General features: G+C 43.2%; 1 protein-coding gene across 1 annotated transcript in view; it reads right to left on the minus strand.

The window, feature by feature from the left end:
* Positions 1-16,235, minus strand: part of LOC149335458 (calcium-activated chloride channel regulator 1-like) — a 28,920-nt gene extending 12,685 nt beyond the window's left edge. The window contains exons 1-8 of the mRNA XM_089553810.1: positions 16,191-16,235; positions 14,209-14,377; positions 11,694-11,991; positions 10,519-10,625; positions 9,033-9,206; positions 4,772-4,899; positions 2,814-2,928; positions 1,516-1,743 (exon numbers count right to left, since the gene is read on the minus strand). Coding sequence (XP_089409936.1) covers positions 1,516-1,743; positions 2,814-2,928; positions 4,772-4,899; positions 9,033-9,206; positions 10,519-10,625; positions 11,694-11,991; positions 14,209-14,364 — 1,206 coding nt within the window. The 5' untranslated portion in view covers positions 14,365-14,377; positions 16,191-16,235. The remainder of the gene's footprint in view (positions 1-1,515; positions 1,744-2,813; positions 2,929-4,771; positions 4,900-9,032; positions 9,207-10,518; positions 10,626-11,693; positions 11,992-14,208; positions 14,378-16,190) is intronic.
* Positions 16,236-18,314: the final 2,079 nt, after the last annotated feature.

Here is an 18,314-nt window from a genome sequence, read left to right on the forward strand (position 1 = left end):
TGCTAAAATGACATTCAGAGGGTACCGAAACATGAGGGAGACTTTCATCGAGGGTGAGCTTGTTCATAAGCGCCCGTACTATGTACCGCCACTCGCGGCTTTAAATTTCTTCAGAGATTCCATTAATTTTTTCCATATTATCTGGGGAAACCGTAAGCAAGACATAATTGGCTAGTCTTAAAGATGTTCAGCACCTTTCTTCTAATTTGGAGCATTGCGTTGGGCCTTCTATAACCTAAAGTATTCACTAAATTTGCGGCCAATGCGCATAATTTTCAGGTGATAGTTCAAAAGTACAGCTTTCGTGCAGGCACCTTCACAGCTCTCTGATTAGCCATTTTGCGTTCGTGACAACGAAGACGACAAAGATCGTTTAGGGCACCTTGCACTTTAATAATGGCGCTGTGGGGACGCGCCATTATTTAGACGACAACAACAACAACAACAACAAATTTGTTTTTGCTCAAGTTGTGTCGCAGCAGTATTAATTATTTGAACAAAGACAGAGCTATTATGCTGGCGTCTGGAATTCTTTCAATGACGAACTAAATTGATAATTCAAACTCGCAACCGCCTTTCCCCATTCTAGGTGTATACGGGTGCGCATCGTGTGGCCGTATATGAAGACATCTTCCTGCCCTGTCTCTATCATACACTACCTCTAGTTAGACGACGAAGCTATTCTTTTAGCTCCAGATGTTGTTGTCGTTAGGCACATCCATATACCAGGTGTTTCAGGGAAGACTTTCAGAATTTAAAAAAAAATAGGGCTTTGTGGAGGGTAAAAATATCACTTTTGCGGCATGCTATTACCAGTGTTGGAGGACACCCATAAAACCTGTGAATCGTCTTAAGTACTAAGATGGGTAAATAATTTTTAATAATTATAATTTTAACTACTAGAGTTAGGCGCCTAGTTTCAATTACAGTTTCCTCGCTTGTCCTTAGTAGTAGTAGTAATAGTATAAAACTTTATTCCGCAAAATTCGACGGGGTTTAGGGGTTGGGGCCTTGAGCAGCAGGTGGTGTTCCTAGGTACAGGATCCCATTGGTTTTTGCTGGCTCCTCGGCCCGCTCAACCAGCGCAAGCTGATCTTGCGGGTCGGAGCTGGACAGGAGCTCCTCCCACTGCTCGACTGGCGGGTTTGTAATTTTGGGCTCTATCGGGCTCGCTCGACAGCCCCATGTGGAGTGGTAGAGGGTGTCTATCTCTCCGCACCACACGCATTCTGGAGTGTATTGCGTAGGCCAAATCTTACTCTATATGTAGTAATAGACATGTCAGCTTTTAGAATTTCTAAAAGGCGATTACCCTTGGCGGTGTGGCTCGCCAAACTTTGGCTTTTTTTGACTAGTTACATGCACTGGAAAGGTTGCTTTGCCGGCATGCTTTCGTATGCATGGTCAAGCGCTAGAGGCTACTCCCGAGTGGCCTGGTACTCGGCAGCCGTAAAAATGACTCCGTGCCTCATCATCACACAGTACCTCACACAAACATAGTTACGAAATACTTACTTTTAATGCCATTTCGAGGCCACAGCCAATGCATGTCCCTCCCCCTGCAGTCAGCTTCTCAACTGCGCCCACAAATCCTTTCCTGGTGTCGACATTGACGGGCATCAGCGGGTGATGCACCCTGGCATCTGAGTGGAAAACCACGATAGCGAGTCGCCTTGATCCGTCCTGTATGTCTCCGATGTACCGCACAGCAGCTTCCTTCAGAAATGTCAACCGATTGTCGTCCTATGTAAAAGCGAACAATTCAAATAAGCGGTAGTTCCCAGGTATAGTATGTAGTACTGATTACAGAAAAAAAGCTACCAGAAAAGCATTCTTTTCTGCTAATATTTTTTTCTGTAACCTGGCACCAACTGGCCCCAGTAGCTACGCTTCTTCAAAACTATTTTTGTATTACAGTCCGCGTTAACGATGAACAAAAATCAGTAAACCAGTGACGTGAAGTGTACGTTACATTTGATGTCGCCACTTGGTACACAAAATTCCCATAAATGAAGGGATGTACGCGCCTTAAAAAGTTGTAACTCAAAACACACACTCTCATGAACCGAAGATTTTTAAAAATTTTTGTTAGATTCATAATTTACTGTTATTTATAAATATTTGTTGAAATTATCAGGCCCTACTTTGTGGAAAAAGACACATAATATCATTAAACTTGACCGCTCTGATGTTCTGACGCGCTCGAATTATAGTCGACAGGTACAAGTCTTTCATTTGTGGGTCCATTATTACTTCTGCCACACTCATCTATTTTCCATTTATTTTCTTCCGTGCGCTAACAAAATCTCGTTTTATGTCATGCTTTATTCCTCTACTGTAACAACTTATCGTGTAATATGCGAGAATGTTTTTACGTACATGATCAATTTTTTTTCGCTGCACAGAACTCCAAACCATACAAGGGAGCAGAGGCTTCATCAGGCTTACAGGCATTTTAAACTCGCTACAGTTAAGGGTCCCGTCCAGCAGAAAAGCGGAGTCTGCTGTGATAATGGTGACAAAGATTGTTTGTCTTAATTAATAACAACTTGATGCTGGCGCTCGCGAAATATACTTAAAGTCGCTGCTATAGTCCGTGTCATTTCTGGCCTAAGGCAGTGCTCGGAATAACTTCTTACCTGTGATAAGCCGTCTAACTAAGCACTTTAGCAACTTAGCATCATAAATCTTGTCATGTGTGAGACTATGTGCCGCAAAGAGTGCTCAGCAAGGTACCAGACAAAAGATGGGAACATTAGACAGCTTTGATGGTGACAGGACAATAATTCTCAATTCAGACTGAAGACACTTACGTCCATGCTGCCTGAGACGTCGAGGACAAGCACAACTCTCTGAGGCAGGACTTCCTTCTGCTGCGTCTCTTCAAAGGACACCTGGATGCGTTTCGACATGTCCGACCGGGGGGCCCTGCAGTCGTCCACAGAGGCAATGCAATCGGCTTGCTTGGAGAATGTGCCACTCCATGTAATTTCGTGCTCACGACTTGAGATTTATTTCAGAAATCATACACAAGAAAAGGGAATGTGATTTTATACACTAAGGAGGTCTTAAGGTTAAAAACTGTCAGAAGGACCTCCTGAATTAGCCAAATAAACAAAAGGCATGATTAAATACGTGGCAGGTGATGAAAAAATCTAGGGTTAAGAGTACCGCCTGAGCGCATTAATCAGCGAAAGCTGTTGTAGCCTTGGTTTAGCCACTTAGGGCGGCATTTCGCCATGGATTCTTCGTCGTTAGCCGTAAGAGAAAGCTAATACATCCTAATGCGAATCATTGAAATCTGATCTGTCCACCATCGCCTCCCATTCCCTCTGTGCCTTTCTCTTGCACTTCTCTCGATCCTCTTCCCTAAACATGCAGACGAGAATTTCCTCTTTCCACAGTGGCACCTGCCAACCATGGCTGGTAGAAGTCACCTGCCATGGTTGGCAAGTGGCGACTGCTGCAATGAATTTAACTAATTTATTTTAAGCCCCTGGTGCCGTTGGCGAGCGCCGTTCATTGAATTGAGTATAAGAAAGTAAATGAGCTTGCAATAAATTTAATTCGATAATTAAGTATAAAAATAATTCATCAAATGAGTAAGGTACTACTGACGCTGTAGATTCTGCGGTAGAACGCAGGAATATATGGCGAAACCAAAGCTATACCAGCTTTAGTTTTAAAAAGTAAGCGTGATATAACAGTCCTGAAGAGAGCGCCAACAAATGCCAAGAAATATATGAAATTGAGATGTTTGCTCGAGGCATAAGGAAGGGAATGTCAATTTATATAGTGTATTATAAAATGAACATTAACTTGTCAGATTACAATTAAATTACTAGGCAGAAACAGAACAATACGAAAGCACAAGAGTTTAAAAAATGGTTGGGTATTAACGGGGTTAAAGCGAGTAGACATGCGAAAGCATGTGCTTAACCTAGTCGACAAACTTTTTTCTTTATTGTTTATTTGGCAATACATAGGTATTGCCTGCGAGGCAGGACTAAAGGAGCGAGAATGGTTTTGCTTTCTGTTTAGACTGTGTCTAGTTTTACACGCGGCGGGATTGGCTGCGGCGATGGTATAGTGCTCTCGTGAATTGGCCAGTCAAACTGATCCGTTCGTGCCGCCACTGGTTTGAAATTTAGTCACGGCAATATTTCATTTCTCCAAGTTGGCCACGGTCGCCCTGAAGGTCAAGATTCATACAAGATTCTTGGTTGGAACCCCGTTAAGGTCGCTCTGAAGGTGAAGCTGCACACAAGATTTTGGGTTAAAACCGCGTTAAGCAGTGGTTTAACACTATAATAAAAGCAGAGTTGGCGCATTCATTCATTAGGCTTTAAACCAAATAGTGCTTTAGTGGAGTTTTGAATGGGGATGGGGAGGGCGAATTTTCACACTATAAAGCAAGGAATTCGGAGCAGATATGCCTCAAGTAATAATTCTTGCTTGCCATAGTTAAACGAAAGCTTAGGTAAAAGTAGATTATTATCCTTCGAATACCTATTTATGTTTCAGTTAACGAAGTAAAATAAATCAACTCGTGACTTGTATAAAGTCAATGCCAATTGTTCAAAGATCCTGAATTTTTTTCACTGCTCACAAGGTGACAGCTCCCGTGCTCTGCACCTAAACCGTGGACTCGAAATAAAAAAAATCACTAATTTTGTGCGTTTCCAGCGTGAACGTCAGGGCTCTGGCAGGGCTCTGGCACTTTGACTAACGCAATGTTTCACGCTCAGTTAAAAAAAAAGGAAAAACGTACTTTTTGAAGTCTTCATTTGCACTAATCACCTCCCACGTCGACTTGCTTTGGCAGTTCTTATTTTGCTTGTTGGGAGCGAACTGGTTGTGCAGGCGGGCTCCATTGTTGGAATCGCAAAACTGGGAGATCTGGAATACATACGGATTGCATCCCGGTAAGTAATGCCAACGCAGAAAGTACATGTCAGTCAACATCAGTATACTACAGTTTCATGTCCGAGAGCTATACACATCGAACTGTTGAAAATTTGACTACTTATAGTTGCGGACTATTTGATTTGATATATATTTTTTTCAATATTTCCAAATGACACATGAAATTGCCAATTTTCTTACAAGGCATTCTGGCACCTATGCTTTGCGTGCACATATACAGGGTGTTTCATCTCATATTTTACAGAAAATTGGGTTTTATAGTTAGAAGAGTTCTTTGTTTTTGGGCATAGTGATGCAGTACATCGGCATACAACTAGGAAGTGCAAATTGGGAGGATGGTTAACTAATGCTCAATAGTTAGGTTCTTTATTACTGTTACTAGGTTCTTTATTACTGTTCTTTATTACTATTACTGTTAGGTTCTTAAACTAGTAAGAGGCATGTAGCGCACCGTGAGTAATATCCATATTACTTTTTAGAATTTCGAAAACGCGGCTACTCTCGGCGCTGTGGCCCGACAAATTTCGCCTACATCGCTCCAAAATACATGTGCTTTCGAGAAGCTTGCAGGCAAAGCAACTCCTCTAGTGCACGTAATTCGTCGAAATAGCCAAAATTTGTTTGGCCACAGCGCCGAGGGTAACCGCGTTTTCGAAATTCTAAAAACTGATATGAATATCACTTACGGTGGGCTACAGGCCTCTCAGTAATTGAGGAACCTAACAGTAATAATTTAAAAGCCAACTATTCAATGTTAGTCATCCAACATGCTAGTTAGCACGTCTTTGTTGTATTCTGGTGTACTACACCTCTGACAATGCTATTGCGAAAAAAGCGCTCTTCTAAATAAAACAGCGAATTTTTTATAACTGTGTAAAATCTACGGTGAAACGCCCGGCATATTTACGCGCTGGATGTATATCTTACTCTTGTGGGCTATGTACCCTGTTTACACGCTAGGCTCGGCCTACAACACATCGACGATTCTACAGTTTTATACATGTGACTGAAGCGACTAAGACACACCTATTTTCATGGTGTCACGGTTCTGTTGCTTGGTGTATGGTACGGAGTGAGGAACACAACGATACATTCATGTCGAAATAGTAATATAAGGGAAAGCGTACATGAAGAGACAGATTTTGTTTGCCCTAAACCCAAAAACGAACATACGAGGGGGTACCCAAAAGAAACCGGACTTATTTTTGTTTGAACTTATTTGTTCACATTTTCAGCACAGACCTTCAATATCCTTCAAAGTACTCTCCACTTACAATGATACGTTTGTCGATTCTTTCATTCCATTTTTCAAAACATTGTTTAAATTCATCTTTTGTGATGCTTGACAGTCCCTCCGTCGTTTTTTTCTTCACCTCAGCAACATCAGCGAAACGCTTTCCATTAACCTGTCTTTTCATTCTACGAAACAAAGAAAGTAGCACGTGGCAAGGTCGAGTGAGTATGAAGGTTGAGGAACAGAGGTCATGCCATTTTTGGTCCGAATTTCTCGTAGAGACAGGGCTGTGTGAGCACGGGCATTGCCATGGTGGAAAAACCAGTCACCCGTCTGCCACAAATCAGGCCGCTTCCACCAAACACTGTTGCCCAATTTTTTCAAAACATCCAAACAGAAAGCCTAGTTAACTGTCTGACCCTGCGGAACAAATTCTGAATGGACGACTCCTCTCAAGTCGAAAAAACAAATCAGCATTGTTTTGAGGTTTGGTTTCCCCTGACGAGCTTTCTTGAGGCGAGCTGAATTTGAAGTTTTCCATTGGCATGACTGTTGCTTTGATTCAGGATTTAATTCAGGAACACTTGAGTTGTCCCCATAGCATCGTCCTTGAACGTCTTCCTGAATATTTCAAGAGTTTCCGTTCCACTTTTTCCGAGAAAAAATCAGAATTTCACCGGCCCACGCTGTTCACGAAAATCAGCCATTGCAAAAACGACACTCACACAAAACAGTCGTCACTCTAAAACTCTGCCTAAACTAGTCTGACCTCATACAGCGACGGCACTCGGCTTACTGACTCTGAAATGTTCGTTCTATGCGCTCCTAGCGGCAAAACGCGGTACCACAGAAGCTGTGCCGATTCAAAAAATTAGTCCGGTTTCTTTTGGGTACCCCCTCGTAGTTACTCGAGTAGAGGTACCTGTTCTCATTGTTGTTGTACGTAGAGTTGAGAATACACATGTTGTTCTTTGAATATTTGGCATGGGTTGAACTCTTGCGCTTACTGATGATTCACATATTCTACCGTTGCTTGTGTCAGTAACTGCGTATCGATAGTTTCTTGGCTTGCTCGAAATTTAATCTAAATAACTAGACGGGTCGCGCAGTGAGAGCACTTCTGTGTTCAGCGTACATTAAATATTAACACCTAAGCTATGTTAGAGCGGAAAATTTCTCATAGTTATGTGCTTTATGACGAGTTTCCCCACCGATCAAAAAGTGAAACTTGGCTTAAATTTGTGTGGGCCATGCCTTTACAGCACATCAATATTCCTAAGCGGGAAGTACGCTCAGACGGGTAGCTGCCATGGTGGCCTAAAGCAGTCATGTGCAAAGTGTTAGATTGCTTTCTGACTCCTTTTCCAATTTTGTTTTCATTATGTTCCTGAAGACAACGAAGGCAATAAAGGTCAACAAATTCTGCGATAAGGAACAATTGTAAACAGGTGAAATAAGTGTATCCGTGTAACATTCGCACCACGAGAGCATGATTTCTTATCTGTCACCGACGTTGACAGTCAAGTAGGTAACTGGCACATCCAAGCGCTGGCGAAATGTTGAACAGGAGGATAATATAGGCACGATAGTGGGTAGCACAATGCCCTGGGGGCGATAGTGGCTTATCTTTCGGAGCAAAAACCAAAAGGAAGTTTGCTTTCCTTCTTTCGTAACTACTTGGGCGACATTACTGGCTACTTCTGAGATAAGATAGCCTATCTAACAGAACGAAGAGCGTGAAAGAGTCAAATGCGGTTATTATCCTAAATTGTGCAGTTTGAAAGAAACGGTTTTGGAACCGGTAATGCTAACCGTTTTCTAGAAGTTTTAAAAATACTCAAGCAGATTTTATCTTATCGTAACCTAGCCTGTTCTTTTCATAGAACATCTGAAATGATGGGCACTAACAAATTCTTATGTTTAATATGATGTTACAAAAACACATTACATTAGCGACAAGCAAGAGTGTCCGAGAACTGCGTTCACAGAAACGCTCGCGTGCATCTTTACTCGTACATTTTCCAGTTGCTTGCCTAACTCACGCTGGAAGACCATACTGAACTATCAACAACTCGTCAATTTCGCTGTACTGTTCGACTCCCTCTGTTTTTTTTTTTCAACAAACGTACCTTCTTGAAAAATAGTATGTTGGCGTTCCAACATTAATAGGCCATTTCAAACGTTTTGGCGCACTCCATAATTAAAAGAAAAGCTAATTGTTAGTTCACTGCTTTAGGGGAATCCTCCAACTTTGAGTAGATTTGTAATAAGAGAGCAATTGCTCATTAGCGTTCACCCGATCGCAGCCATACGGCTACAATGGAAAGCTCAACAGCTTTTACAGAAACATCGTATTTAACGAAAAATTTTCCCACATTACAAAGATTACTCTCTTATTACAAATATACTCCACCTTCGGCGATTTCCTTAAAATATGGGACTAACAATGTTCTACTTCCAGTTACTGATCAGTTCGCTCTCACCTTAGCATCTGCACGTCATCCTGATTAGCTTACTTTGTACTGTGCGCCGTATTGGTGGTGGTCCCGGGCGCGAACCCCCAACGAGGACGAATTTTTCTTTGACTGCGTGGTTTCTATGAAAGCGTTGTAGCGTTCCTTTGTAACCGAGTGGCGGCGCTAGGACGTACAGTAATGAGTAATTACTCCTTACTACTAAAACACACGGTTAATCGCGTGTCCATGTATGAGCTTGCAACAAAAGTTTCTATTGCATGGACGCAGACACAAGACCTATTAACTAATCAGCCCCCATCTCTAAGAATTAAGTTGCGGCGAATGTGCTCAGAAGCGCCATACTGTCTCTCGCCAAACGCGTATGTTTTTAGAGGCGCATTAATACATTTACTTACATTGCTCTGGTACGGCATGAACATGATGGATGACTCGATGGGGTTCGTACTTGGCACTATAATCTGTACTGTACAGTTTTTAAAAAACTGGCAGTTCTTGTTCATCATGCATTTTTCGCCGCTTTTTGTCGTGGCTCTGAAACGAATTCCCTGCGAGCAAGAATTCAGCCGGACCTAAGAACACAAGGAAAAGAAAAAAGAACAAATTATTTCTGCCATGGCACTCTGGTTAAAAAGTGAGGTCTATGACGCGAACTCGTGGCTTCTTCGGCCGTAATAGCAAAGCTACCATTTTCACTAATGAAGCCTGCTTAATTTAGCTATCCGTTTTTTGTTATAGCGAACACACACCATTGTAAGGGCCACTGTGCCCGCAATTCCTGAAGATTTAGCGTTGTGAGTGGAACTAGTCTAAAAGGCGAAGATGTCGAGAAAATGGTGTCTGCACAGTCAGACATATTTTGGGCGCTGTAAATGACTCACGATGGACACTTAACCGAGTTGGTTAACATGCGTCCAAACAACCCAGAAGAGAGGGGAAGAGAAGTAGTAGTATACGAGACAACTGCTCTAAATGTATTTGTTTGAGAAGTTATGAGTTGGTTTCGCGTCCAAAAGCTGCACATGGAATATAACTGATGCCGTAACGGAACCCTTCGGGTCGGTTTAGACCAGCTCGGGTCCTCTAAAGTGCGCTGACATTGCAGACAACTCAGGCGTTCATCAGGAGCCGAATGGTGGTTGTGCAACTGTGTTGACAGCTTTTAATAATTTTAAATTACATATCTTGTTCAACGTTTAAGGTTGAGCTTCTATTTATTTTACAGATGCAAGAGGTAAGTGTAACAGAAGGTGTGCAAGAGTTTCCTGCTTGCGCTGACCCAAGAGCAAAAAAAAAATAAACGAAATGAACGAGACTCGTTAATCCAGCAACCCTACTTCAAGCTTTGACACAGAGTGGGTCGTAGGCTCTTTGGTATGCTGGGCGATCGTTTCTTTATGAGAGGCCTCGAACACCAAGCTGTGTACTCCCGTTGTGCGAAGTATCTGCATTTCTCTTGCCTTTAATGGGGCTGGCATAGGTTTCCTTGATACCTTTTTTTAGACCTTGAAACAGCCTTTTTTTTTGTCCCTAGAGTTGTTTAATTGTGCGTTGGTTCCTTTCTGGCCAAAATAACAAATTAATGTTATTAATGTTATGAATGTTATGAATGTTAATAACAAATGAAAAGAAACTCTTAGCAAGCAATTTCCCACCTGGCTACCTTTCATCCTCGAGAAAGCACCTACCTAAAACAACATACGCAACGTTGATTGTTGATTACTCATGTTGAGGCAGGCAATGCAAGCAAACCGTCTACAAGGGACGTAACTCTGTGTGTGGATGTCATCTTTCTACCGCGCAGTTATTTTCTGTTGAACCTTCATTTACTTAGGCTTCTTCTTGAAACGCTGCTTTTACTCCTATATTTTAGATGGTGCTCACCCTATTGTCGTCGCAGTAAGTGAGGGGGAATTCGTCGTCATCCTGGCTGCCGTACTCGTCGAATACGCCGTACCGGTAGTGGGCCCACTCATGCACGAAGACGTACGCTGTTGGGGTAAAACGGCAATTAAAGGAACAACAACTGAACTGAAGCGTACTTTTAGAAACTTCTTTAACGAACGCGTAGAGAATATTTTTTCCTGTACTGGTGCCGATTTGGAGCTACTTATATCGTGCTGAAGGAAGTGCCTGCGAAGATGTGAATAGCGGACTGCACGAAGGTGCGTAGTGGTGCAAAAAGATGGCAAGATAAATAAAAGACATGCAGTTTCTACGCAACATTCGTTTTGTAAGCTCTAAACAAAGGTAATCTCCAAAGCCCTTGCGTAGGATTGTCGGTGAATAATCGAGGCCTCCTTCTCAGCACGTTTGTCAAAAGCAAGTGGAGCAAAAATGGCTTAACTGGAATAAAAAGAGAGAAGGGAATCCTTTTTCCTTAAGTGAATAATTTAGCTTTGAGTAATCAAAAGCACAAAAACACAAGAACAAAGGTAGATAATTAACGTATAGCGCTACAGTTCTTACTGAAGAATATAGCAAGGAAATTCTTCCCGCTTATATCATTTTAAGTTGGAATCCAAAATCGTATTTCTACCCTATGCTCTAATCCATTGTTTTGGAGCTCTCAATTTTGCTCTCCTTGACACTTTCCTTTTGGAGGGGTTGTCTCATTTCGGGACTAGATAGCTTAGGCATGGGCACAGCGGCGCAAACAACCTCACAGCAGAGAGCTGATAGAAATTCCTTTCTAGGTCGCCCTTCTGCTGCCCTCAAAAGCTTCCCTGTCGTCAAAGCAATTGATTTTGTTTTTGGCAGGTACTCAGCTCTATACAAAATGTTTCCGCTGAAAGGAAAGTGCAGAGACAGAGAATCTGACCTGAAAATTGTACGGTAGCTGTTATAAAGAAGCTAGATCAAGATGTCACTTTGTTAAGAAGTGCGCCCGTTCAGCGCTCTATACAAACGTGAGAACGACTGTATGCAAGCGATTGCAGAGTGACATCATTCTTAAGCGAACAGTCACGAATAGCCTTCATATGTATAGAAAATCCGTATCCAAAGCTCTCGTTTTGTAAACGGGAGCGCTTCGCCGTTCCGTTTCAGTGAAAGCATACCTGGATTGATATACTTGACTGTAGTCAACCCTTTGAGCTCGGCGAGGAATGCGGGAGGTATTTGTATGAAGTCTCCCGGCTGACCGCAGGGCCTTGTTTGCCGCGTGAATGGCCGGTCTTCGTGAGCTGATGCGGGGAGTTCGATGCGGACGTCGCTCCTGTCCATGAGGCTCCCGGACACGGGTCTGGCATTACTCCTCTTGGACCACGTGTTTGGAAAGTGGATGGTCACGTGCTTAAAGTACACGCGCCCATTGGTGGCCCGGTGTAGGAACTCCGATGAGGACTGGAGTAGCACCTGTGAGTTGCGATACACCGTTTGTATCTTCCACTCATGACCTTCCTTCTAATGGGCACAGTAAGCGTGCATAGACGTACGTGTTCCTCACGAACACTTTGAGACACTAGACAGTTTTAGCTGAACGCAACCGGTGATCCGCTCTGCTTGGCCGTGAGCGGCGGAACTCGCCTCCTGTGCCGCTCGTGATCAAGACTAGTGGAGCGGACCTGTCGATACAGTCACCGGTAGCGGCAAATGTCCGCCATCAGCAGAGATAACGTTCCTTGAGAGTCGGCACCTTTTCGAGGTTGCAGAGAAGACTCATCGCACCAGAGGCCTAGAAAGTGACCCAGGATAAGCGCAGACTTGCTTCTATAATAAATTAGGTCGGCTACTCGTTCCCGCGGCCGGAAACCTGGAGTGCGCGGTCGTGAAGTGTGGGGTTCGTAAGAGGCGGCGAATGCCGCGAACTTGTGTTACGTGCTATTGAAGATTGTGTGGAGGTGTTGCTTGTCTGCTTTTGACAGCAAGACAGAGCCAACCTGCGAAAGCTAGTTGCATGCACATGTTTTTCTATTCCCTAGAAAGCGTTTCACAAAAAAACTACAAACCTGTATAATTTGCTGTGTGTACTGTTCCAAATGAGTTTCGCAGAGGCTGCTGTAAGAACCGTCCTCCGACCTGGGAAGCTAGTAGAACGCGCAACTAAAGGGGAGCTGAATGTGAAAATACTCAAACAAAACTATCTGTTTGTTGTATTAGCCTAATGTGGATGAGAAACAAAAACAAAAGAACAGTGGTTAAAAGATGAAAAACGAAGCAATGTCGATGCTGTGTTTGGGCTACAGTGGCAGAGCCGATATCTTGATCTTATGATCATGGTGCTGGCAGAAAAAGAAAATCGACTCCCATCCGTTGTTACGAACATTTCTTGTCTGCGAAGGGATGCTTGTGATCTGAGACCTTCCGTATCTATTTATTGCGCGTAACCAAATTACTGGCGAGACAAGGTTTCAATACTACAAACACAATCATGTGTTTATATTTTTAATGCAATAGCATTAGAAGCCTCATGAGGCCAAAATGCGTCGTCAGTCATAAAATTCACCCATTAGCTGGAGGGCGTCACCAAACCAGAGAATTCCCATTGCCTGAAGGTAAGAGACCTCTACAGACGAAAGCATTCCTTTCGGGTAGAAGGAGCTGATGTCTCCCAGACCGGACGTCACGTCACCAGAAAGGAAATAACGTCGCTTCCGGTAAAGGCATCAACAGCTGGTAGTGCTATAGCTTTGGCTTCACACAATAGAATTAGGTGTCCCAGTGAATTTCTTGACAATCTGCACAAATGTTTAGAATAATATGAGGTCTTTTGCCTGACAGAGCTCTGAAAACTTTCAAGAATTGTTTTTTTTTTATAAATTTCACTTTTGTTGTCACACGTAATTGTGGAAATGAAAGGAATTTCGTCTTAACAGGCGCATTGCTTTGCACGCAGCCTTCCTCCCAGAATACCTCCTGGTCGTGTTCCTTTTGCATGAAAAATAAGTCTGCGCCACAAGTGATTGCCTCCTTCGCAGGCCACGCCGAACACAGCACGTCTCCCATGTCCTAAATTTCACCTCTAGTTGGCCTTCCCATGATCCTGTGTAACACAGCTGGACAGTTATCCTTTAGAACCCGAACGGGGGTCGACTTAACGTTTATCACTTTCTCGTACAGACGACAAACGTCTTATAACAAGCCTGTATACAATTAGCACATAGAAAGATAAATTTGCTTTTTGCTGATGTCGTTTAGCCGCGTTGCACCCCTGCGTTCCAAACATACCAATTACCGAAAACGTGAGATTGAACTTTTTGATCGCGTGGCTCATTTAGAAGCAACACTGGAATGAACTCGCTTGATCGTGGATGAATCTTTACAACAATTTCAACGCAGGGTGTGCCATGCTATTATGTAACGTTAATCGCGGCGGCACACATTGTGTTCTTTTTATGCATAAAATAGTTGCAACAAAAGTGACTGCTGGTGCAGAGCGAAGTCTATGAAATCTTCTTGCCCTACTCGAGCCAAAATTTGTACGCTGCCTTTCGCAAACCCTGGAATCGAACGTGGAATAACTTCTACCCACACATGTTTCTAAGCATCCACGAACTCCATGCTGATGCTGTTTATTTGGCGCTCTGCACTAATGAAAAACTTTTAACTGAGAGTCGGTGTTTCTTCTCTTACCTTAATGTTCTCCACGATGGACTCATTGTAAGGGACGTCCTTGTGGATAGAGATCAATAGGTCCTTGTAGCCTCCGTCTGCTGGGTCGATCTCCAACGAAGCAGCATTCATCAACAGGCAGAAGAGCGCAGTTGCTACATGCAACCGTCCGCCCATTTTATCCTCTACACTGCGCGAAGGTATAAGAGAGGCATGAATTCTTTGGCTCTTCGAATCACTGTGAGGACAGTGTAAGTGCAGACCCTCCAACGGGCACATTTCTTTGATGTGAGTATAAATATGTAACCTTCCATACAGGGCTGAAGACAATGAGAAACGCTATCGGAGAACGTATGAGCGGGGTTTTGTGTCGTGTACTTTGTTTCATTGTGATTTTCTTTCCATGGACACGTAGTAGTGGGAAGGGCGACCATTTCTACCGGTGAGTTTTTATTTTTTTCATTTCATGGCTTGCTTCATGATGTAGACATGAACAATCATTCAGTTCATGGGCAATCACCAGATTAATCAAACGGGTGAATCAACTGACGAATTGAACTCGTCTCATCGGCTCTCTCAAGGTGTCAGGATGCTTCGTTCAACGGGCACCCTGCCACTACCTGATCCCCCCCACTCCCCAAAGCGTTTGGAGGCCCTATGAAATTGAGAAATAATTGCAGCTCAGCTACCGCAGTAAAAAGAAACGAGAAGGAAGTAAATGACGTTTCTTTGCGCTTGGAAGCCTCTACGATATTTATGCAACTTTGCCACAACTTGTTTGTGAAGTGTAAGCAAATCCACGCATATTCGCAGTGGCCTGGGAGTAAGCCGCAGATGTAACAAAATCGATTACTCTGTCCCATTAGGAAAGCAAAGATTAAAAGCTCTTACAGAGTTCTAAATCTACAATAGTGTATTACATGCCGAAAGCATTGTCCGAGAGTGGAAGGCAGCGCCCGAATTGAACAGGTAAAAACTGGCCCATCTGGATCAATTTTAGAAGCTTCTATCTCAAGCGCTTCATAGTCCTGTATCAATTTCGTTTCTATTTCGTGGTACTGAATTGAATTCGATGAATTTAAAAAAATCTAAACTGTTTATCTAAACTGTGCCTGCTTAGTCATGTGTTCAGAGCCGTAATCGTTCGTTAAGTTGCGGAAGCCTCTACGATATTTATGCAACTTTGCCACAACTTGTTTGTGAAGTGTAAGTTACACCTGCAGCCACCCAACAGTTCAAATCTTCCATACTTTAGTTCAAAAACACTTTATAGGACGAATTCCTCGATGGATCAATGCGTATCTTCGTTGCTCCGTTTCTCACGCCTAGAAACGCAGGCAGTGCGCATAGGCACGTAATCGCGGGTGAGTGCACGCCCGTGCGATGATGACGAAGATAGCCCGAAGCGCGTTCGGCGGCTGTGAACGGCTTTGGACTCTGCACCGCAGCAAAAACAATGTGCGCAACGGCAAGGCACCGCAGCTTGTTCGTGTCCAACAGTTATACGATCCCGCCTTTCCTGGAGCCTCTTGCGCCGTTCAACAGCGTTATCTCAATGCATCTTGTCCACTTTCGCTCTCATTATTTCATTTGGGAGCAGAGCTAGCTGCCAGGCCAGAGACAAATAATTATGTGATGGAGTATAGGTGGCGTGCATTTTTCGTCAGCCGCAACTTAAAGGACGACTACGGCCGTGAACACATGACTAAGAAGCACAGTTCGCGGAAAATAAAGAGTTGAAATTTTTTTAAATTCATCGAATTCGATTAAATACCACGAAATAGAAACGAAATTGCTAAAGGACAATGAAGCCCTTGTGATAGAAGCTTCTAAAATTGATCCAGATGGGCCAGTTTCAATTATGTTACATCTGCGGCTTACTCCCAGGCCACCGCGAATATGCGTGGATTTGCGTGTCTAAGGTTACCTCAAAGCACGTTTCACAATGACTGAAAATTTCTGTTCTTCGGAGCGGAAAAAAACAAACAAACAGTACCACTAACCTTTCGGTTTTCACCACAAACAGCTTGCTCTAAGCGTACTCCTCCCAGCCGAGCTTTGTATGCGTGACTGAGTAGCATCCCAACTGATCCTGGCTATATAAAAACTGCCAGATTCTTGATAACATTGTGTTCCGAACCGTCTTACGATAGATCCAAATAAATGGAGCATTCGATCACTTGCACACCTGCAGAAGAGTCAGAGTCCCATTGTAGGTTTATATCCGTGTCACCAGATATCTGTCATGAAGTAAAATAGGTTATTCAGCCCCATAACGAAATCAGACACACACCAGTATAAAAGCCAAAGCGCTCAGAACGAGGAAAAAGTGGCACAATTAGGTGTGTTGATAACCTAAGTGGGTGCAATACTTCCCCCTCCAATACGCAACCAGACAGCGTCGCGTTTCCGCAGTTCGGCTTTTCTTCATTTCCCTTATCGCCAACGCACAATCACAATTGCCACACCCGGTATATTGACGTCGAAACACAAAATTGTCATAGCTGAACGATGCATCAGATTGAGCCTCATGGTCATTCTTTTAATCATAGTGTTAATAATGCATGGCGTCAGTAAAAATGCAATATGCTGGTTAATTAAAACACTAAACAGACTTGATCAGCCAAGGGTAGCATATGAATTAAGAGCATGATGATAAAAAAAAATCCGTGGCATGAGCAAGCATGCAAATGAGGGTCATTAATATTGAATTTGTTTGTTAAGATGATTTTCTGGCTTTCGCTGCCCTGCTGGTCACTGACGGAGATTTTGGAAGCGCCGACCGACAATGCTCTCCCTCTTGAAACCCGCTTCTCACACTTTTGATATATATTTGGTCTTTCACTTCACGTGTTCAGAACTTCTTCAAAATAGGCTTTTTGCCTAGATATTTTCTCTACATCGCGCCAAAATACACGCGCTCTCGAAGAGCTTCCACCCTAAGCAACCCTTCCAATGCACGCAACTCGTCGAAATAGCCATAATTTCTTGGGCCACAGCGCTGAGACTAACAGCGTTTTCGAAATTATAACAACTGGCATCAATATTACTTACGGTGAGGTATACCGTTTTCAGTAAATAAGAAGACTACAAGTAATAAGTGAAAAGTTAACTATTCGATATTAGTTAAGTCATGTATTAAATAGCGCGCCTATTCTGATGCGCTTCGCTGGTGACAATGCTATGCCGAAAAAAAGCACTCTTCTAACTCGAAAAACCTGTTTTAAAAAATTGCAGAAAGGCGTAGGTGAAACACTCGGTAATAGCGGTCAAAACCGCAAATTTGAAACTGATTTTTATTAAAGAGACTTCAATCGAAATTTAACGAAAAAAAAAATTGATTGCACCAATTTTTCTAAGCGCCGATGTTTAAGATGCGGACCGTGGGCTAATACAGCAAGGATGTGCTGGTCTAAAGGGCGTTGCAAAGTTATGGGCATAACGGCGCACATTACAAAGGAATCACATGACAATGATAGCATTACATCGCAGATTAGGTCCATGAGTCCTACACGGTCGCCTGTACATTCCACACAGAAGACCTTTGCATGGAATGTCATTGACCTGAATATAGAAATATATACAAGGACACGTACTGCCCTCATTCCAAGGGGCATCTCTGAAAGACACAACCGCGAACGATTGCAGCTTGAGAGGGAAGAGATAAAGTTGTCCTGCTATCTTTGCTGGCTGCTGCTAACGGGGCAGCTGAGTTTATCAGTTTTTATCAAGCTGTGACCCTCAGGTGTAACTTGGTGTTTCTCCACTAGATTGATCCGGCGTCTGTGTTCCTGAGAGTTTTGAGAAACTGCAGTTGCGAAGGATCGAAGAAACGGCAGTGTCATATATAGGTCGAGGTTCCACTAAGTAGGGAAAGTGCTGTCTCTTAGAGACCGCAACGCTGAATTTTTCACTGAAGGCTGCGGACTCGTTAAAGGTGCAGTGAAGAGGAATCTGAACTCGTCTTATTGCCACGGGAACTCAACCTACACGTTCCGAGCATTCTTAGAAACTTCGATTTATTGCTCTTTGTGGCCGATTTCCCTAATTAAATTGAATTAACGTCCGGGCTCCGCCTTTTTTTTTTAATTTTGCCCCGTACGGTGGGCGGAGTCGACCAACGCGTG

The sequence above is a fragment of the Amblyomma mixtum genome, chromosome 7 (assembly GCF_055824585.1).
Source record: "Amblyomma mixtum isolate Tamu chromosome 7, ASM5582458v1, whole genome shotgun sequence".
NCBI classification, from domain to species: domain Eukaryota; kingdom Metazoa; phylum Arthropoda; class Arachnida; order Ixodida; family Ixodidae; genus Amblyomma; species Amblyomma mixtum.